The sequence below is a fragment of the Macaca fascicularis genome, chromosome 5, assembly GCF_037993035.2.
Source record: "Macaca fascicularis isolate 582-1 chromosome 5, T2T-MFA8v1.1".
Lineage (NCBI taxonomy): Eukaryota > Metazoa > Chordata > Mammalia > Primates > Cercopithecidae > Macaca > Macaca fascicularis.
Genome location: NC_088379.1, coordinates 51,211,502 through 51,234,541, shown reverse-complemented (window position 1 = coordinate 51,234,541; position 23,040 = coordinate 51,211,502). Strand labels below are relative to the sequence as shown.

Sequence of the window (23,040 nt, the reverse complement as noted above, 5' to 3'; positions counted from 1 at the left end):
AGCTCTGCCTCCTGGGTTCATGCCATTCTCCTGCCTCAGCCTCCCGAGTAGCTGGGACTACAGACGCCAGCCACCACGTCCGGCTAATTTTTTGTATTTTTTAGTAGAGATGGGGTTTCACCGTGTTAGCCAGGATGGTCTCGATCTCCTGACTTCATGATCTACCTGCCTCGGCCTCCCAAAGTGCTGGGATTACAGGCGTGAGCCACCGCACCCGGCTCATTCAGTAAATTTTTAGTGAGCACATCCCACCTCTCAGGCCTTGTCATGTGGGCAGGGAAAACACTGGTGAAGAAGACAGTCATGGTCTGCATGGCTCTTACATATGAGTTGTGAATTATTAGCCTATTGTTTTGTAGATGCAGCTGTAATAGATTTATAAAATTGAGCCAAATATTGTCACAACTAGGTGTAGTTTGGGAAAATGCTTCTTGATGAATCTCCCTCGTTTCTTCCTTCCCTCCCTCCTTCCCTCCCTCCCTCCCTCCCTCCCTCCCTCCCTCCCTCCCTCCCTCCCTCCTTCCTTCCTTCCTTCCTTCCTTCCTTCCTTCCTTCCTTCCTTCCTTCCTTCCTTCCTTCCTTCCTTCCTTCTTGCAGATTGCAGATTATTATTGCAGATTGGCTTGTGGAAGTTCTACAGTACCACCAGTGGTCTTTCAAGCCTGATATGCTTTCATTTGATTTCCTTTTTGATGCAAAATAAATTTTTAAAATGTACTAAAATCAGTGGCATAGAAATTGCAGTAAGGGATGTTCTCAATTTGAAGTAACCCATAAGTGCTATATATCCATGAGCCAGGAACATTCGTCTATTTAGCCAAGTGGAAAGATAAGTGAGATGGGGGTTAGCAAAAAATAGATAAATATGCATACTTTCAAAAGAGTAATTATATTTTTACACCTCTTCAAGCTGTCCTGTTTTCTCTGTCTCTTTTTTATGTGGCAGTGCTAAATTTAAAGCAAATGGAAAAACAACAGACTGAATGTTACAACAAAATATATTGTATCAAACAAACTAACCAAGACAAGTTTGTTGGGAAGGTTTTAATTAGCTGAGCTTTGTGCACACTCAGCCAAGTTCTAACATGGTGCATAGAACTTTGGCAGACAAATCACTATGGCATCTGATGGTGACTGACCTTACTTTGAAGCAAATTATTACTTCCAAGAATTATAATGCTGCAACTTTTTGGACATAGCAATGCTCATTTTAAGGACATCTTTTAGATAGAAATTTAAGAAACAAAACAATACAAAGCAAAACAAAAACAAATAGGTGACATTGTTTAGAACTATCTAGCCATCCAAATGGCATGCCATGAATATCTACCAGCTTCATGATTATATGTCAACCTACAGCTGTTTACATAAAGAAAACCTTCACCATGGGGCCGATTAGCTGAACAACCCTCAACACTCTGGCCTTGAGCCTCTTCCCTGCTTTTCTTTCTTTTTCTTTTTTCTTTTCTTTTCTTTTTTTTTTTTTTTTGAGATGGAGTCTCACTCTATTGCCCAGGCTGGAGTGCAATGGTGTGATCTTGGCTCACAGCAACTTCTGCCTTCCAGTTCAAGTGATTCTCCATCCTTAGCCTCTCCAGTGGCTGGGATTATAGGTGCCCACCACCACACCTGGCTAATTTTTGTATTTTTACTAGAAACGGGGTTTCACCATGTTGGCCAGGCTGATCTCCAACTCCTGGCCTCAAGTGATCCACCTGCCTTGGCCTCCCAAAGTGCTGGGATTATAGGCGTGAGCCACTGCGCCTGGCCGGTTTTTTTCTTTTGTGGGATATAACGCTAGTATAGCCTCTGGCCATATCTTTTGCTTGGGTAAAGCAGAAGCTTGCATTTTCTGAGCTTGTTTGCTACTGATTCCCATAGTTTTTGATAGAAGAGACCAAAGCAGTCACTGGTTCTAGTTCTTACATATATAGATGACGGAACAGAGGTTTTCAATATTTTTCCTTTGGCAGTTTGTCTTCCAACAAGGTAACAATCTGAATATTCCTCTGTGGTATAGAGGTAGGCCAAAGAATCGGGTAATGTATATATAAAACCACATCAAAAAGGCCTGTCCATTTCAGTGTCTTAAGACTGACCCAAGCCTCTGACTTCAAATGGATTGAAAAGGTGGTGAAAAGGGCCATTGCTTAAAGATTTTCTACATAGAGGCAAAATCAAGATAGTCACTGTTGGCCGGGCGTGGTGGCTCATGACTGTAATCTCAGCACTTTGGGAGGCCGAGACGGGCGGATCACCTGAGGTTGGGAGTTCAAGACCAGTCTGACGAACATGGAGAAACCCCGTCTCTACAAAAAATACAAAATTAGCTGGGCATGGTGGCGCATGCCTGTAATCCCAGCTACTCCAGAGGCTGAGGCAGGAGAATCGCTTGGACCCAGGAGGCGGAGGTTGTTGTGAGCCGAGATTGTGCCATTGCACTCCAGCCTGGGCAACAAGACCGAAACTCCACCTCAAAAAAAAAAAAAAAAAAAAAAAATTCACTGTTAATTATTTGAAATCATCCAGGCCAAAGTGCTCACATTGAGATCCTTCATCCGCTGGTTGGCCATGGTGCAGTTTTGTGCACATTCTAACACACTGACTTTAAGAGTTTGGATCCCGTGTGTTGCAAATAGTGCAGTCCAGCCGGAGCTGTGAACAACAGTGCAAATAGATGTGCTCATTGGTTGGTACATCCGAAATAAGCACTTTATGATGCTAGAAATGAAAGTGCCCTTTAGTTCCGAGGAGGAAATAGAAGGCACTCAGTCAGTTCTAACAGAGTCGTTCTTGGATTCATGGGCAGCAACTGCAGGGCCAGGAAGGAACTGAAGTGAATCTTCCGTATCCCTCTGCCTCGGGTGTCAGAACCCGTTTACTGGAACTGGAAGACATTGCCTACATGACCATTCCATCTGTCTTTGAGACATCGGAGATCCCAGTTAGCCTGGTTCATCACCAATGCTCACATCATGTACCTTATAGGGAGCTCCCCCCACCCCACGCAGCAGTTTTGCCACACAGCTCAGAATAAGGACGCACCCTTACACACAGCTCCTGTGTTTTGCGATACATGTGCTGTGAGCACAGGCTTATGTGAAATCTGGTCATAAAACTACAAACACACCCTTGCTGTGGTGGGCCCAGTCATTTTGTCCACCCGCAGCACAGGGGCTGCTGCCTCTGTCTCACAGTGGGGGCCTCTAGAAGAAAGCAACTTCTGAGACTTCTGGCTGGGTGCGGTGGCTCACGCCTGTAATCCCAACATTTTGGGAGGCCAAGGCGGGCGGATCACCTGAGGTCAAGAGTTTTAAGACCAGCCTGGCCAACATGGTGAAACCCCATCTCCACCCGAAAAAAAAAAAAACAACCCAGGTGTGGTGGCATGCAGCTGTAATCCAAGCTACTGGGGAGGCTGAGGTGGGAGGATTGCTTGAACCTGGGAGGTGGAGGTTACAGTGAGGGGAAGTTGCAATGAGGTGAGATCGCGCCACTGCACTTCAGCCTGGGTGACAGAGCGAGACCTTATATGAAAGAAAGAAAGAAAGAAAAAAGGAAAGGAAGAAAGAACGAAAAGCAAGCAAGCAAGCAACTTCTGAGATTCCTCTCAATGGTAACATTGAGAGTTGCTCCACAGAGGATTGAGAACAAGTGGGGAAGAGGGCAGCTATGTGAGGGATTCAGATGGCTGGTTGAAGGTAATGCCATCTTTTTTCCATAGTAAACGTAGGCCAGGAGCTGTAAGGAAGGGTACTCTTTTCCAGGGCGAAGCCTTCACAGCCCCAGCTAGCCCAGGCTGCTGTTGGCTGATATTTTCCTTTTGCATCGTGTGAAGTAGTCACGGGCAGGATGTGGCTGACTGCTCTTCCAGATGCGAAGTTGTGGCACCACGGGGTGGTGGTGGGGGGGCGGTGAAAGGAGAGGGAAAGAAGGCTGTGTCGGAGCCCACAGAAGCTGCTGGGGCAGCCAGGCTTGTTGCCCTGAGACAGGTCTTCCCTCCTGTTGCAAATGTTGAAGTCAGGAATATCCTTGGGGTGGGATGGGGGCTTCGGACTCTACAGTCCACAGGGAAATAGCAGAGGGAACAAGGAAAGGAGTTTCTAGTTCATTTATAGCACATCCTTGACGTAGAGGAAGGGGAAGGAGTTTGATTAACACCGTAAGCTAAAAATGGGAGTCTTTTGTTTTTTTTTGTTTTTTTTTTTTTTTGAGACGGAGTCTCACTCTGTTGCCCAGGCTGGAGTGCAGTGGCACAATCTCAACTCACTGCAAGCTCCACCTCCTGGGTTTAAGCGATTCTCCTGCCTCAGCCTCCAGAGTAGCTGGGACTACAGGCACCCACCACCACGCCCGGCTAGTTTTTTGTATTTTTAGTAGAGATGGAGTTTCACCGTGTTAGCCAGGATGGTCTCGATCTCCTGACCTCATGATCCACCTACCTTGGCCTCCCAAAGTGTTTGGATTACAGGCGTGAGCCACCACACCCAGACAAAAATGGGAAAATTTTTTAAAGGATTATAAAGGTTAAGAGATTTCTTTCAGCCACTGACAACACAACTGGCTTTCAGTCCCCGTTGTAATTGGGGACAGGAGTGAAATGGACAAACGAACCTCACAGATAATCCCCAAAGCTTACTCTCATCCATGAGTTTCAACCTTTCCCCTCCACAAATCTTCTATTCCAGGTCCTGATAAGCTGACTGAAGTGTAGGGACATTGCAGGCCAGACCTGTCCTTTGATAGAGGTGCGAGGCGCAGAAGGAGGCCAGGGGTGCAGAGGGCCACGCAGAGGCCTGGAACTGAGGGAGGCACACGGTTGCAAAGACTCCCCAGAACGGCAGAGCTGGACAGGTTAATCCAATCCAGTTGGTTCCTTTACGGAAAGTGAAACCAAAGTTCCCAGAGGTTAGAGTCATCTGGTTAGTTAGCAAAACCAGGCCCAGAAGCTGGCTCACTTCTGGTCTATGGCACTCTGCACCATATCGCAGTCTCTGGCTTGTGTGCGGGGCACGCTACTCATCCTCAACTGATGTCTCCTGGGGCTCTGCAATGCCCCAGGCACTGGGATGAGGCTTCTAGATTCATCTAATACACATAAATGTTGCTCTTCCTGTTGTGTAGACAAGGACACTGAGGCTCACAGAGGCTCTTTGGCTAGTAAATGACAATTTCATATGTCATATTTCAGACTTAACCTGGGTCCCCGGTAACACAGCCAGTCAGATCAAGAGTTAGAGTTCAAATCCAGGTCTCAGGACTCCAAGTCCAGTGCTATTTCTACTACCCCATTAAGCCATAGAGCTTTCTGTAATAATTTATCTCATTAAATTGTTTTTCATGATGGGTTATATTTAATTGCTTCATTGCATTTTGGGAATGTGCAAAATACATGCAGATTTTTTAAAACCAAGAACATTCTATCCTTCCAGCCTCAGTCTGTGTTCTCCCATTCAGATTCATTTATTCCCTCCCACTCCCAATTTTTGAGCTTCTATGTCCAGAAAGGATGAGTGCTAACTTGAGAGGTGGATTCACACATCTCTTGCTGTGGTCGAATGTTAGGGCTGAAGGGGAACTTAGAGAAGAGTCCTCTCTTTTCAGAGAAGGAATCTGAATCCAGAAAGGCTGATGTTTCTCAAGGCCACAGAGCTGGCCAGTAGCAGAGCTGGGGACTCCAGGTGAACCTGAGTTGGTTCTACTGTCCCAGGCTGGCTCCATGAGTCTGCCATGACGCCTGTGGGACACATGCTATTGGAACTGCTTTCCCTGGGCTCCCCTCACCTAGATGCAGGGGTGGGTGCTTCTGAAATAAGCCTTGTGGGGATGAGGAGATTAAAGACTAGACATGGGGGGATCATTTTCTTATCTTAAACTGAAACTTTCAAACAGTGTATCAGTCTAAGGCTACCTTGGGTAGGTTTGGGAAATAACAACAGAGTTACTTTCTGTTAAGATGCTGCTGAGACCTGAAAGGAACGTTAACAGGGAAGACACTAGTGTAATGTAACCTTTGTCCACTTCTTCCTCCAAATCATTCCAATCCGAGGTCATTCATGGGCTCTGCTGCAGAAAAAAAAGATGGCGCTCAGGTTCAGAGCGGGGAGGTTCTAGATTTATTTGGTCTAGCTGGGAAATACCCTCCTTTTGTGAAAAGATTCCAAATAGCTGTTCCAAATGTCATCTTTTTGACTAACGGACAAGTAAGTAAGTTTAGTACTTTTAGGAGTCAAAGATATACATTCCCAATGAAGGGCCATTTCACATCATGCTGATACAAACCTGTCTTGGAATATGACTACCCTCCACCTGCACTCTATACAGGATCTTAGCAATGTGTGACTGGGATATGAAGCAGCTGAAAAATGCTATGGTCACATCCAAAGGGTCCTTACATGGTGAAATCTGGCCTGGTACCTGTCAATGGCTAGAATCCCACTCAACTGCAGACAGGTTAAGAAAGTTCTACCTGACAGCAGGGCCACAGCTGCTTTGGGGCAAAAGATGGGTAGAGACTTTGATGGTGCAGACGTGAGGTTGAGAGAGGCAGCAGTAGAGTGAAAACAGGAGTCCATCTCCCCCAGCTCTGGTAACTATTGGTGGGGCCTGGAGAGGGGAAGGTGTCCTTCACGCTCCTTTGGGTGACATATAGGAGTAGATTCCCATTTATCATCTATAAGCACTCCCAGTGACTGCTGGTGAGTGAGGATCGGGGAACACCACCACTAGGAGTTCTACATTCCAAATAAAACTTGCTGGCTTCCCCTGGCTGTTGCCTAAGGCCGATAGGATAGGACAGGCCTGGTCTCAGGGGCTGTTGTTAGCCCAGAGCCCAAATCCCAATGCGAGTCATACAATCATCAGAACGCATCAAGCACTTGGAAAGAACACCCTCTAAACAGCATTGAAGTATCTGGACAAGAACACCAATGAATTCTTAATCATTTATTGTAAATCACTCACAGTTTACACATTATCAATGGCAAAATAACACTGTTAAACACCTGCTGGATGAAGAACTTCATTGTGACTATTTCCAATTGCCATCATATCTTTTTCTAAAATTTAAAATGTAACTTTTAACTCCTACATCGTTTCTGAAAATACCTATCTTCAAAGTGCTCCAATACTAATACTATAAGCCCTTTCTTTTGCTCTAACATCTAACACAAAGGACACGCTGTCCCATTAATTTCACATGCTCTTTACAAAGCAACTTCACGCACAAAATTTTTTAATCTAGAAGCTACATAATGATCACTTTATATTTTGCTACAAAATCAATAAAGGCTGCATGCAGATGAAACATTAGTAGACACGGAATTCTAGATAACTGTTGGTTCTTAAGATCTGATGGTCTGATGTGGAAAATTAATATGCTTATTTAGCAGAAGTAGCTAAAGTACATGCATCAGTGGCGGGGATCAATTAGAATATAAATTAGGTGTTTAAACATTTAAACGAGAGCTTAATTTGAGCTTAATTTGATGTCTGGCATGTCTGAGTTATACACCCTTAAGATGACAATGGCACACAGAACAAAATCAAACATCTAAACAGGCATGATTTATAAGGTGGGCTGGGCATAGGGCTCAGGACACAAAACGAGCTGGGCAGTGAACAAATCTCTCTTGAAGCAAAGACAGCAGAGCATTCACAAGTGGTAAACATGGCAAAAAAATATATACAAGAGCCATTTCCTGTATTCTCATTTTTTTCAGTTTTTGATTCTCTTAAGCAAACAACAACAAAAAAAACCACACGCACACACACAATAATTACAAAACAGAAACATTCTTTAGTTACCACATAGACCCCCTTTCTGTCTTCTACCCTGCCTCTCTGCTCCTTCAGATGGTTGTTTAAAAGCAATGCTGGGTTAATTGGTAGAAAATAAAAGAAACGCTCTCCGGAACCACACTGAAAGAATATTACTTTCCTTCCTCCTGTCAGGGTTAGCATCATGTTTAAGCACATGACAATGTATATGTGACGTATTTTAGCTACAGCGATTAAATCACATGTCCACATTCTAATGTTAAACTATAGTAATATTGACTTATAAAGTTTTTTCGGCCAGGCGCGGTGGCTCACGCCTGTAATCCCAGCACTTTGGGAGGCCGAGGCGGGTGGATCACAAGGTCATGAGATCGAGACCATCCTGGCTAACACGGTGAAACCCCGTTTCTACTAAAAAAATACAAAAAATTAGCCGGGCGTGGTGGCGGGTGCCTGTAGTCCCAGCTACTTGGGAGGCTGAGGCAGGAGAATGGCGTGAACCCGGGAGGTGGAGCTTGCAGTGAGCGGAGATCCAGCCACTCCACTCCAGCTTAGGTGAGAGTGCGAGACTCCGTCTCAAAAAAAAAAAAAAGGAAAAAGTTTTTCGGACGGGCGCGGTGGCTCACGCCTGTAATTCTAGCACTTTGGGAGGCCGAGGCGGGTGGATTGCCTGAGGTCAGACTGGTCTCCAGTCTGGCCAACATGATGAAACCCCGTCTCTACTAAAAATACAAAAAAATTAGCTGGGCATGGTGGCAGGCTCCTGTAATCTCAGCTACTCCGGAGGCTGAGGCAGGGTAATTGCTTGAACCAGGGAGGTGGAGGCTGCAGTGAGCTGAGATCGCGCCACTGCACTCCAGCCTGGGTGACAGAGTGAGACTCTGTCTCAAAAAAAAAAAAAAAAAAGTTTTTTCATTGATAATTGTATTTCAACATTATTTTGAGAGAAACAAAAAAATTCCCAAGCCACATAATTCCATTCCTTCCCCACCCTCTGCCCCTCCCACGATCCAATGTACAAGAGAACTATTGTAACCAAAGCCATGAACCGAGGGTGCAATGGCAGACATGTGGGATGGCTGTTCCAGGTTCAAGCACTGCTGTCTCCAGTCCTGGCCTTCCGGGCCTCGATCATCGGCTTGGTTGCCCGTTTGCGGTCAGTGGCCAGCCCCAGCCAGCACATGAGATCAATGAACCAGGTGGTTGGGTTAAAATTTAAGCCAAATTCACTCGCAGAGTAGTCAAAGGGAAAGGTGTGATGGTAATTATGGAAGCCTTCACCTGGAAGACAAAGCGGGCATTGAAATAATTCAATCACCACCTCTCTGCATAGATTTTTTGCATCACCTATTTTTTCAGGGTTTACCATGTGCAGGACATGGTGTCAGGCTCGGTGAGGAGCAAAAGACTTGGTTACTGCCTCCAAAGGCATTGACTTAGTTAGCTAGACAAACAACATGAACAGAAAAAATAGCAATAAAGTTAGCACATCGCCACAAGATTAGCTTTCCTGTGTGAACTGTAGACATGATGCTATGACCTCAGAGCTATCCCTCTTAAGGTAAATGCTAAATGGCTGATAACAGATCATCATTTTGATGTACAATTGTTTTTAAAACATAATCTCTGTGGGCTGGAGTGATTTAAAAATCTTTTTTGGAAGAGCTTAGGAGAGAGAAATGAGAATCATTCAAAAAGGTAACTAAATTAAATATCTTTAAGTATCTAGAATGTAATTATATATTATTCTACCCTTTCCAGTGGTCAGTGGGCAGCTGTTACCCTCTTGCTTTTTTTTATGTAGCTTTTCTTTATTATTATTATTATTTATTTATTATACTTGAAGTTCTAGGGTACATGTGCACAACATGCAGGTTTGTTACACGTGTATACATGTGCCATGTTGGTGACCTGCACCCATTAACTCATCATTTACATTAGGTGTATCTCCTAATGCTATCCCTCCCCACTCCCCCCACCCCATGACAGGCCCCGGTGTGTGATGTTCCCTACCCTGTGTCCAGGTGTTCTCATTGTTCAGTTCCCACCTATGAGTGAGAACATGCGGTGTTTGGTTTTCTGTCCTTGTGATAGTTTGCTGAGAATGGTGGTTTCCAGCTTCATCTATGTCGCTACAAAGGACACGAACTCATCTTTTTTAATGGCTGCATAGTATTTCATGGTGTATATGTGCCACATTTTCTTAATCCAGTCTATCATTAATGGACATTTGGGTTCGTTCCAAGTCTTTGCTATTGTGAATAGTGCCGCAATAAACATACGTGTGCATGTGTCTTTATAGCAGCATGATTTATAATCCTTTGGGTATATACGCAGTAATGGGATGGCTGGGTCAAATGGTATTTCTAGTTCTAGATCCTTGAGGAATCGCCACACTGTCTTCCGCAATGGTTGAACTAGTTTTCAGTCCCACCAACAGTGTAAAAGTGTTCCTATTTCTCCACATCCTCTCCAGCTCCCGTTGTTTCCTGACTTTTTAATGATCACCATTCTAACTGGTGTGAGATGGTATCTCATTGTGGTTTTGATTTGCATTACTCTCTCACTTCTTTTAAAAGATGTACTCATGAGAGCTCTCATGGCTTCTCTGATTTGATTTTTAAAATTTCTTTTACTTATTTTTTAATTGACAAATAAAATTTGTATATATTTATCATGTACAACATGGGGTTTTGAGATATGTATCAATTTTGGAATAGTTAAATTGAGCCAAGTGACATGTGCATTACCTCACATACTTATGTTTTTGTGGTAAGAACACTTAAAATCTACTCTCTCAGTGATTTTCAATAATACAATACATTGTTATTGACTGTAGTCACTATCGCCATGTTTTACAATAGACCTCTTGAACTTGTTCCTCTAGTCAGACTGTAAATGTGTCAACCCTTTGACCAATCTCTCTCAACAACCCCCCTGCCCCAGTCTCTGGTAACCACCATTCTACTCTACTTCTATGAGTTCAAATTTTTTAGATTCCACATAGAAGTGAGATTGTGCAGCGTTTGTCTTTCTGTGCTTGGCTTACTTCACTTAGCGTAATGTTCTCCAGGTTCATTCAAGTTGTTGCAAATAACAGGATTCTCTCTTTTTTAAGGCTGAATAGTATTCCATGATGCATATGTGATACATTTTCTTTATCCATTCATCTGTTGATGGACACTTAATTTGACTGTACATCTTGGCTACTGTGAATAATCCTGTTTAAACATGGGAGTGTAGATATCTCTTCAACATCCTGATTTCATTTCCTTTGGATATATACCCAGAAGTAGGACTGTTAGATCATATGGTAGCTCTATTTTTAATTTTTTGAGCAACCTCCATACTGTTTTCCATAATGGCTATACTAATTTACATCCTAACCAACAGTGTGCAAGGGTTCCCTTTTTTCACATCCTCATCAACACTTGTTATATTTTATCCTGATAATAGTCATTCAAATAAGTGTGAGGTAATATCTCATTGTGGCTTTAATTTGCATTTCTCTAATGAATTAGTTCATTTGATTTTCATAAACAGCTTTATTGAGATAAAATTCACTTACTGTATAATTCACCCTCTTGAAGTATACAATTTAATGGCTTTTAATATATTCACAGTTATGCATCCATCACCACAATGAATTTTACAACATTTTCATTACTCTCTAAAAAGACCCACATTCCTTAACCATCACCCCCAACCGCCTCCTACTCCCTCCCAGTACTGTTTTCTATCTGTGTAGATTTGCCTATTTTGGACATTTCATATAAATAAAATCATACAATATGTAGTCCTTTGTGACTAGCTTCTGTCACTTAAAAAATGTTTTCAAGGTTCATTCATGTTGTATCAAGTATCAGCTCTTCATTCTTTTTATTGCCAAACAGTATTTCATTATATGGATGTACAACATCGTGCGTATCCATTCATCAGTGATGGACATTTGAGTTGTTTCCACTTTCAGCTATTATGGATAATGTTGCTATGAACATTCATAGACAAGTCTTTGTGTGGACATATGTTTTCATTTCTCTTTGGTATAAATGTAGGGGTAGAGTTGCTGGATCATACAGTAACTATTCTTAACTGTTTGAGAAACTGTCAGACTCTTCTCTTACTTCTTAAGTGGCTACTAGTCATCATATAGTTCTCCTATTGACCCTGTTTGGAAGATTTTGTTCTATAATGAGTACCTCAAGATGGATCCATGCGTGGTCTGCAATTTTCTTTTAAATTTAGGACATCCCTACCCTGCACACCACCTCCCTGCCTCATCATTTTTAGTGTTTTTCCTGGATTAAAGAGCAGTATGGAAAAGTTTCTTCACCCTATTTTCAGAAATAGGCACTATGATGTATTCCCCACTCTACTGCACAGTTGGGTATGGCAAGAGCTTTCTAAGGACTCTTGGGAGGCAAACTGTCTGGGAGTCCAGTGTTGACCTGGATAGACTTATAACCAATGCCCAGCTCCTTTGGGCTTGTGTCATGGCCACACTGCTTGAGTCTCCCGGCTCACCCATCCCTACATGATGACGGTCCATCTTGTCCCCATTTCTGTCTACTCACAGAATCAACACTGCCCACAGCTCCCTGCATTACAGTCCTTTCAGAAGATGCAGGGCAAGAGGAGGGGAAAGCTATAGAAAGGGTTGGGGCACCGCTCCTCCTGTTTTCCAAGGTACTTTCTCCTTGCTTATGCAGTTATTCCCTGGCTAAATGTAGTGTTTGCTCCACCTTCTATTGCTGCCATCAATGCAAGTTGACAAGAACTTTGGGATCCCTGGGGTCTGAAAAACAGATGGCCCTAATGAAGTGATGCAGCATCTCATCACCGAGTGACACAGAGACCATTTCTACTTAACAGTAGGAACTTTCTTGTGTTTGATCTCTGTGCTCAAGGCTCAGCTTACCAACAAGTCTGAGTTGCTTCTATAAAGGTAGAGCTAATATTTCTTAATCACCTGTCATGTGCCAGGCACAGTGCTAAGTGCTTTAACAGGTGTTAACTCCTTCTAGCCTGAGGTCTCCGAAGTAACTGCTATGATTATTCCTGCTATGATTAAAACAAGGACATAAATGCACAGAAGGGACAAGTAAGTGCCTAAGAACACATGACTGGCAATAAAAACAACATCACGGGCTGGGCGCGGTGGCTCACGCCTGTAATCCCAGCACTTTGGGAGGCCGAGGCGGGCGGATCACGAGGTCAGGAGATCGAGACCATCCTGGCTAACACGGTGAAACCCTGTCTCTACTAAAAAATACCAAAAAATTAGCCGGGCGCGGTGGCGGGCACCTGTAGTCCCAGCTACTTGGGAGGCTGAGGCAGGAGAATGGCGTGAACCCGGGAGGCGGAGCTTGCAGTGAGCTGAGATTGTGCCACTGCACTCCAGCCTGGGTGACAGAGCAAGACTCCATTTAAAAAAAAAAAAAAAAGTAACATCATGAAGGCTTGTTTCATACAAGCACTGGCAGGAACACTCTGTATCTCTGTATCAACTCATCTAGCCCTCTAATGACCCCAGGAGGAGGTAAGTGCTAATATTACCCCCACTTTATAGATGGGGACGCAAAAGGTAGAAGAACAGGTGACTTTCCCAGAGAGTAAGTGGAGGAAACAGGACTCAACCAAAGTCACCGACTCCAGAGGCCTCGCTCGTAACTGTTTTATGGTCCTGTGAAATGCCAAGTCTCATTCCTTCCCACGTCTTTGCTTGAAGGCCTTTTTTCTTAAGCTCTGCCAAATGATTGGACAGCTGAGGCCAGAATGGTCAGGGCAGTTTGAGAGAAGAGTCAACTGCTGCTTCTCCTTTAGAACATTTCCATGGTCATGATGAATAACTAGTAGTTACTGATTACCTGCTACATGCCAGGCACTGTACTAAGCGGTTTACATATTCCTATGAAGCATTGCTAGTCCCATTTCACAGATAGGACAACTGTAAATCAGAGAGATCATATGACTTGTCCAAGAGTCAGGATCCTAAAGCCAAAGCTCCTCTGGCAGGCCAAGGAGGGCGGATTACTTGGGGGTCAGGAGTTCGAGACCATCCTGGCCAACATAGTGAAACCCCGTCTCTACTAAAAAAAAAAAAAAAAAAAAATTAGCCAGGGATAGTGGTGGATGCCTGTAATCCCAGCTCCTCAGGAGGCTGGGGCAGGAGAATTGCTTGAACCCAGGAAGCAGAGGCTGCAGTCAGCCGAGATTGTACCACTGCACTCCAGTCTGGGCAACAGAGTGAGACTCCGTTTCGGAAAAAAATAAAAGCTCAAGTTCACTGAACTCCACTCCACTGGTTCTCTTTACTGATTCCACAAAACTACTGAGAGGCCAAGAAAACCTGGGCCACCATTCTCCCCACTGGCCCTCACCACCCCTACTTACCAATGGCACCCAGAGCGACGAGTGGGTTCTGCCGAGGGCTGATGTGCTTGTCATAGGGCCGGTTTCCATACATGTGGGCGGCGCTGTTGACTAGCCAGGCGACATTGAGTGAGATGGTATAGCGGAGAATAGAGGCCAAGAAGTAGGAATTCCACAGGCTCTCTCCCCAGATGTACCAGGGCACCAGCGTGGGGACCGCAAAGCACATGAGCACCACGGAGATCTTATAGTACCTACAGGGCAAGACACTGTATCACCACGAGGACCCGCTGATGGGACAGGGGATGGGCTGGGCAAGTCACAGGGAAAGTCAGAAAAAAGCCCAAGGAGGGAAGTGTGCCAGTCAGCTCCTTCAACACTTTCTATATACGGAAGCCTGTTGTGTGGGGCTCACAGGACTCATATACCTGCAAGGGCTAAGCAGGTGACACAAATTTGAGAGTTGGGACAGGTAGAATGCTATAGGAAGTGGTAGGCCCTGTGGCATACCTCAGAAGAATTTCAGTATAATCAACACTGTGCTGGCCAAACCCATGTATCTTAGAGCGACATTTATCCCACAGGCACCAGTTCGGATAGCACCTAGAGATTTCTTTCATCAATCAACCTGATATTCAGGTTTTCTCAGATAATTTTGAGAAATATTTAATGCTTCTTAAATAATTTTAGGTACATAATTCTGTACTAACTCACCTTGGTAAAAAGGTAGACAATCTTCCACCCCAGAAAAGTTCTCTGTCCATCAGAGATATACATTCCAAACCAGCAAAAATACCCCAAAAAACAAAAAAACAAACAACAACAAAAAAATAAATATGGAAACAGGCGTGGCCACATAGAAAGTCATCATTAAGAAGCAAATCACCCATAGTTTGAGTTCTGGACCTATGCATCCAGCAAACATTTACTGAGTACCTGCTATGTGCCAGACCCTGAGTGTTACTGATACATGAGCTAAGTGCTGGCAATACAAAGACAAGTTAGGTGCAGCCCCCACCCCAGGCTTCAGCCAAGTGGAGCCACTGCTCACTGCCCTCTTACCATGCAGGATTGCCTCTAGGCAGGGACAGGAGAAGGGCTGGAACACGAAAGTATCTGAAGCTACCTGTTCACAGTGTGTTCCTCCTCGGCCTCTAGCAGCCTAATCAAGCTTCTGGAAGGCCTCTGTTAAGATGCATATGTATCTTATGCATCTTAACAGATGTGCGGCACAGTGTGAGGGCATGAAATTTGGTAGGTGGAAGACTCTGACTTGAGTCCAGATCTGATGATGTATGTTGAACATGCCTTTTTTTTTTTTTCTTTCTTCTATTGTATGGTTCTTTTTAAAATTTTTTATTTTAAGTTCCAGGACACATGTGCAGGACGTGCAGGTTTGTTACATAGGGAAACGTGTGCCATGCTGGTTTGCTGCACCTATCAACCCATCGCCTATTTATCCTGATGCTTTCCCCTCCCTGCCCCACCAACAGGCCCCAGTGTGTGTTGTTCCCCTTCCTGTGTCCATGTGTTCTCATTGTTCAGCTCCCACTTATAAGTGAGAACATGCGGTGTTTGGTTTTCTGTTCCTGTGTTAATTTGCTGAGGATAATGGCTTCTAGCTCCATCCATGTCCCTGCAAAGGATATGATCTTGTTTCCTTTTATGGCTGCATAGTATTCCATGGTGTTTAGAACATGCCTCTTTTTATTCTTTCACTCTTCTCCTATGCACAATTAGATGCCCCGCCCCCTGCCCTGCCCCCGCCCCCCCCCAAAAAAAGCAGACCACGAGGCAATGGCCTGTGTCTGGGCAGTTTACTCTGGGATGTGAGCTCCATTGACAGGCATGGATGGGCAAATGGGCTCAAGGAAATGGGGAATGGGGGAGGGCGGTGACTGCATGCATTACTGGAGTGGCTACTGCTGGGGCAACTGAACTTGGATTTTGATGGGACACGATATACCTCTAGATTATCCTCTCAGGGAATAAAAGAAGGGACTGTTTTTCCATTGGCTCCAATACCTCCTTGGCATCAAGGGGTGTCACATGGGATATTAGCTCCCTCACACTTCCAGGTTTGCTTGAGTCAGAACAGCCAAGTGGGCTCTGCAGGCATCTCAGGCAGGAAGTAAGAGAAGCCGCACAGCTCAGTAAGGTGCTGTTACACCCGTGCCAGCAGGTGGCTGAACAAACAGCTGGAGTGAAAAGCTGGGCGGAGAATATGAGTGTCTTGAGACGTACCCAACACAGGTAGAAACTGTAGTACCGCAGGGTTGTTGTGATGATCAAATACTAATCGCTAAGGCATACTATGTGCTTGCCATATGCTACGGCAGTTCTGAGACCTTTATATGTATTGACTCATTTAATTCTAACAAACATTCTCTGAAGATGGGACTATTATCCCCATTTTACAGATAGGGAAATTGAGCAACAGAAAGGGGTAGCTGGCCCAAAGTCGCAAGACTCATAAGCAGTGGGACAGAAATTCAAATTCAGGCAGAGTCACTTCAGAGACCACCATGCTATTCTGCCTTGCAATTGAAATAACGTACTTCAATGTGCTTTGCAGACTGCTAGCCGTGCGTGTGTCAGCTCCCATCATGGTAAATATTTTTACTGGGCACCATATTAACCCATCAGCACCCATTTTCCAGTCACTGGGATACAGGATGGCTGCATTTTAGTGGATAGTGGGTGCCCAAGGAAGTCAAATGAGGGGGCTGTGTTTGGAGGGGCAAAGACCAAAGACAACTAAGGGACTCAGCGCCTTAGAGTTGGCTTTCTAGAGTCATGGGCAGAAGGCTCTTAGGGAGTTCTCTCCAGATGATCTGTGAGTAAGGGAGGAAGGCAGCACTAGGCGGAGGGAGGTCACCCACAGTGAGTTTCAGCAGATCCGATGGGGCGTTCTGGGCCAGATGATCTTAACACCTGTATGAAATTGAAAGGTATCATCCTTGCATCATCTGGGCATTGGCCTCAGGGAGCCCCTGGGAGGGCAAATGTTTGGGCGAGGCAGCTGTCTGTGGCCAAGGGCAATTTCCAGAAAGGACCACAGCCAAGACCTGGGAGCATTATCGAAGAGGATGTCTGTGTGGAGTGCACAGGCCCTGCACAGGCCAAGGACCTGGGAGCTGGTGGTGAGCATGTAAGGAGGAAGGGGCTACGGAGGGAACATGGAAGAGGTACCCAGAGACTTGGCTCTGTTACTTCTTGTTCGCACCTCTGAGGAGGAAAGAAAGCAACTGAACAATGGCAACAGAAGCCATCTTGCAACTCCAGCAGCTTCCTCTCCTTCCTCTGCTCTCTGGATTACAAGCCAGGCCTTTCAAGGGAGCCTCTCCCAGTCCTGCTCTGAGCCATTATCCCCACTCCCATCTTGCTTCTGAAAGAAGAGGGAGAGAAACACGTGTGGAGGGCTTGCTCTCTGCCGGGCCCTGGGCACTTCTCTCTCTGAATGTTTGCAGCAGGTTTGGAGTAGACACCCTCGAGTAATGAAGGCCCCAGATGGAGGGAGATGCCGTGGCCTCCCAGGGAGAGACCGAGGCCCTGCTCTGGCTCCTGCTGTCTGACCCCAGTCTTGTGGAACTGGCCTTCTCTAGTCTGACCCCAGCCTGTAGCACCCAGCTTCCACTCAGACCCTGCCCCTGCCTCCTCCCTCTGAACTGTTTGAAGAGCCTCCTGCCTGCCTTGGCTCTGCTTCTAGAAGCTCTACCCTGCCAAGCGGGTGGGTCCCTGTGAACAGAGAGCAATAGCAATGTGATTTCCCAAGGGTAAGGAGGAAAAAGGCCCGGGCTTCCCCAACTAGAACTCCCATGGTCCAGGCACATTTCCTCTTCCTCAAAAAAGACATTCTTAAAAAAAAATAATAATCCCTGTCCTCATTCCAATGATGCTGCAGAGATCTACTTCTAGAGTTGTTCCCTGATTGTCCTCCCTGTAATCGGCTAGGATTCCTCTTTGTATGTTCAGTAGAATGGATGAAAGAAGGAATTTTTAGGGGGCACAGTAAGTCTGTGTAGGATAGCCAGTGAGATGGGTCTTGATGCTGAAAACGGTCTAAAAATCCTCCCTGACCATCTCAAGCCGACTTAGCAAATCCTTCCTGAGTAGGGAGTACCTCTTCCTCCTGTGCACTTTTAGCCTCCAGCAGCTGGTCTCCTTTTAATAACAGTCACTGGCCTTTGTGCTTCAGAAGAAGTGCTGAGATGGCTCCCCAGCTTCCTCATCTAGTAACACTCAAACCTGAATGGTCTCGCCAAGGGGCCACAGAGCAACTCCACAGCGCCCTCTTTTAGATTTCCTTTCTTCATCTGGTGCTAGGGAGGAGGGCTGGAGAGGAGTCACTGATGCTGCCCTGTCTTTTTGCTAAATGGGTTTTTTGTTATTGTTGAAAAGCATCACAGAACATTTAACTACACAATGCCTTCTAGCTGTGTGACCTTGAATGAATTATTTAATCGCACTGAGCCTCAGGTTTCTCTTCTATAAAATGCTGTACTAATAAATGTATTGGGTGCTTACTACACGCCAGGTACTGCCCTAGAACTGAGACAGAAGGTGAACAAGGCCGGGCGTGGTGGCTTATGTCTGTAATTCCAGGTACTGGGGAGGCTGAGGCAGGAGAATTGCTTGAACCCAGGAGGCAGAGGTTGCAGTGAGCCAAGATCACGCCATTGCACTCCAGCCCAGGCGAAGAAGCGAAACTCCATGTCAAAAAAAAAAAAAAAAAAAAAAAGAAGGTGAATAAAACAGACAATCCCCAGCTTTGTGGAGCAGGGGTATACTGGCAGAGATCTCTATATCTGGTATATTCTGGCAGGGAACACAGACAATGAACAATATAAGTAAGCAAATTGTAACGCACATTAGTGGTAAATACCAGGAAGAAAAAAAAAAAGCAGAGAAGGAGAATATGACATATTAAGGGCAGGCACTGAAATTTTAAATAGTGTGTCTATGGGAGGGCTTGCCGACACTATGGTTTTTGACTAAATGCTTGAGGGAGTGAGAAGTTAGCCATCTGGCTAATTGGGGGCAGGGTACCCACAAATAGCAAGGCCCTGAAGTCATGCAGACTGGGGCTGCATGAGACTTGGAGCTGGAGCAAATGAACAAGAGGGAGGGTTGTAGGAGATAAAGTAGGAATGATGGGGGATCAAGTTTGGAGGGCCTTGTAGGAGGCTGTCACATGATCCAGGTTAAAGAATATGGTGGCCTGAACCTGGATAGTCATGGAGGTGGTAAGAAATGGTCAGAATCTGGGTATATTTCTAAAGTAGAGTGGTAGGACTTGTTAACAGACTCCATGTTAGAGAGAAAGAGTGGAGTCAAGGATGACACCAAGGATGAAGATGCCCTAAGCCTATGTAGGGGAGAACGGAGGAGGAGCTGGTTTGGAGTGGCATATGAAGAGCTCCGTCTTGGACACGGTAAGCAGGAGATGCCCAATGTACTTCCAAATGGGGCTGCCAGGTAGGGGATATCAACATATAGGTCTGGAGTCGAGATGTGCCCTAGAGAGAGGTGGGGATGGGAGTAGAAGTTTGCAACTCATCAGCATATTTATGATGTCGCTCACATACATTTTTTAATGAGTTCCATAATGGCCCTATGCCGTAGTTTTTATAACCTCTTTTGCAGGAACTGTGCAGAGGTCCAGAGAGGTCATGGGCCTTCCCCACAGCCACACCGGATGTATAGAGCATGGGAAGGTTTCAAACTCACTTCTTAAACCCTGAATGTCTGCTGCCTCTAGTATAACCTGCTGCTCACTCAGCCAACCAAGAACATGGCACAGAGAGAGGGAAACTTACCAGAGATAAATGCAGCTAGAGTGTTGAACATAGACCTTGCCCCATGAGTTGCACATATTTGAGTAAAAATATTGTCCCCTCAAGGTTAGAAGTGGACACTGTGTACACTCTAGATAGACTGAGCTTCTTCCTGTTCTTAAACTGGACCACACGCTGCCCTGTGTCTATGACATTCTTCCCCAGCCCTGGCTGACTTGCCTCTTCCAAGTATCAGTCTGAGCATCACTTCCTCTCAGGGGTTTTCCTCAGTCCCCCTGGACCAGGCAAGGTGCACTGCACAGCGTTCCTGTAGCATGTTGTCCTTCTCATCTCTCAGTATTCACACATGCTGGCTTAATGGGCAGCCTAACCTGCTAGATCAGGGCTCACAGCCCTGACTGCACATTAGAATCAATTGGGAACATTTAAAAGTGACTGATGCTGAGCACCCACTGCAGACCAAGTGAATCAGAATCTCTGGTCTGGGCGTTTCTATTTTTAAAGCCACCCTGTTGCAAACATTGATGGTAGCTTCGCTTTATTCTTCCTTGTCCCATCCTTTCTTTCTTGCTGGAATGTCTGGATTTTCTTCAGGTATCTAACTGTCCTCCTTTAGGGGAATGTAGACCCTACCCAGGGCCCTGGTCCTGATTGGTTTAAAGCAATTTTGGTAATCTTCTTCACTTTGCAAATAATTAATTTAGGAGTGGGCATGTGACACAATAGAGGCCAATAAGACTCGAGGGAAAGGACGGCCGTACCTCATAAAAGGGAAGTAAATGTTAGCAACGATGTAGAAATACTGGACTCCTCATGCACTGATGGAGGAATGTGAAGTGGCACCGCCACTGCAGGAAATGGTTTGATGGTTTCTCCAAAGGCTAAATGTCAAGTTATCATATGATACAGGATTTTCACTCCCAGGTATGTATCCAAAAGAATAAAAAGCAGGGACACGAACAGATATCTGTATGCCCATGTTGGTAGCAACGTTATTCAGTGGATGAGTAGACAAACAATGTTGTACAAATATACAATAGAACAGTAGTCAGCCATGAAGAGGAATGAGATTTTCATATATGCTGCAACATGGATGAGCTTGAAAACACTAAGATTAGTAAAATAAACCAGACAAACGGACAAATACTGTATGCTTATACTTGAGGCACCTACAATAGGAAAATTCACAGAGGCAGAAAAGAGAATAGAAATTACCAGGAGCTGAGGGTGAAGAGAAAGTTATTATTTCATAAGAACAGAGTTTTTATTGGGAATGATAACAAAGTTTTGTGTATAGTGGTGACGGTTATACATTATCATTAGTGTACTTAATGCCACAGAATTTCACTCTTATGAATGGTTAAAATTATGAATATTATGTTTTGTATATTTCACCACAATAAAGAAAGAGAAATACAAGGAAATATCTTCCTCAACAATAGAAAGAGCACAAGGGCAGAAATCATTTCTCTTTCCTGCAGTGACACCCAGTCCGGCAACAGCCATCTGTGACTATGAAAGGAAGAAGCCTGAGAAGCCAAGTTGCCTCTTCAGGCTGACAGAGCAGATGGATGGAGAGCTCCTTAGATAAGCTGGTGAGCCACGGAACTAACCAATCCTGGAGGTGCTTTATCCCTGATGTCTTACTTTGAGATGCAAGGAATGTCCTATTGTTGAAGCCAGTTGAGTCAAGATTTTCTGTAGAGTAGCTAAAAGCATCTTAGCACACTGTAGTGGACATTGTGATATGCCACCCAGGTCGCCACTTAGGATTAAAGGACTTACTCTCCCAGTAGCTGGCAGTGCCACCTCTGGTGGACAGATGCCTTGCCCGAGGTCATGCCCCTCCCCTAATGACTGCACATCGGTGACTGACCAGAGGAGCCCATTGTCCAGGCCTGGTCCCCACTGGGCTGACTAATGTCTCCACTGAGACTGTTCAAAGCCCAGCTTCTTCCCTTTACCCATCTTGCTTTTGCCCCTTCTTCCACAGGTATTGATCCCAAGGACCTGCTCCAGTAAACTTTCTACAGTGTAATATCCATCTCAGAGCCAGTTTCTAGGGTAACCAGACCTATGACATGGATACACTGCTGGGCTGGCAGAATTCAGCAGAAAGGCCGACTCCCCAAGGTCTCACAGAGAGAATCCCACATGGCAAGCACTCCTAAATATTTGTAGAATAACTAACTGAATGATATTTTGGTTAACAAATGATGAGTCTTGGTTTCCCAAGAAAATAAAAACACTACAGTGATTTCAGTAAGGCAAGGAGTATGAGAGATACAATCCCAAGGTTTCCCAAAAACCACAACCATGCGATAACTGTGCAGACTGCTTTTAGGTTCTTCATAAGATGCTTACCTCTTGGATTGGTGCCCATGTAGGATTGTGTACATAAAGCCAAGAACTTAATTAAAGACATTCTTGCTTATCAGGACCCAACTCCCAGGTAACAACAGATTTCACTGTGAGGGTTTCTACCCCCAGTTTAAATGAACAATTTCTGAGCTTGAGCTTTTACGTCATTCCCTGAGCTTCCAATTATGGTAAAATTTTGACAATATTTAAGATTAACAGCCACTTTAACAGGTTCGGTCTTGGTTTGGAATGTGAGCGACTTCCTCTCTGCCTACCTATGAACACTCAGACCCTGGGATAGGAGAAGGTGCCTAAACTCATCAAGACAGCAAAAGAGTGGCCAGGTGCCAGTGGCTCACACCTATAATTCCAGCACTTTGGGAGGCCAAGGTGAAAGGATCACTTGAGGTCAGGAATTCAAGACCAGCCTGGCCAACATGGTGACACCCCATGTCTACTAAAAATACAAAAACTAGCTGGGCGTGGAGGTGAACATCTGTAGTATCAGGTACTAGAGAGGCTGAGGCAGTAGGATCGCTTGAACCTGGGAGGTGGAGATTGCAGTGAGCCAATATTGCACCACTGCACTCCAGCCTGGGTGACAGAGTAAGACCCTGTCTCAAAAAAAAAAAAAAAGAGGAAGAACTAGAGGGAAGGGGTGGGATCAACCCAAGAGTGACCCAAAAAATAGACTGGCTCTCCTCCACAGATTTGAGACCATAGACCCAAA

General features: G+C 45.0%; 1 protein-coding gene and 1 non-coding gene across 2 annotated transcripts in view; both read right to left on the bottom strand.

The window, feature by feature from the left end:
- Positions 1-6,930: 6,930 nt before the first annotated feature.
- On the bottom strand, positions 6,931-8,214 carry LOC101866547 (uncharacterized). The gene has a single exon (XR_006698204.3). It is a non-coding gene; the product is annotated as an uncharacterized protein (transcript).
- Positions 6,931-23,040, bottom strand: part of SCD5 (stearoyl-CoA desaturase 5) — a 171,385-nt gene continuing 155,275 nt past the window's right edge. Inside the window, exons 4-5 of the mRNA XM_005554934.5 lie at positions 14,173-14,405; positions 6,931-9,060 (exon numbers count right to left, since the gene is read on the bottom strand). Of these exons, the coding sequence (XP_005554991.1) occupies positions 8,870-9,060; positions 14,173-14,405 (424 nt within the window). The 3' untranslated portion in view covers positions 6,931-8,869. The remainder of the gene's footprint in view (positions 9,061-14,172; positions 14,406-23,040) is intronic.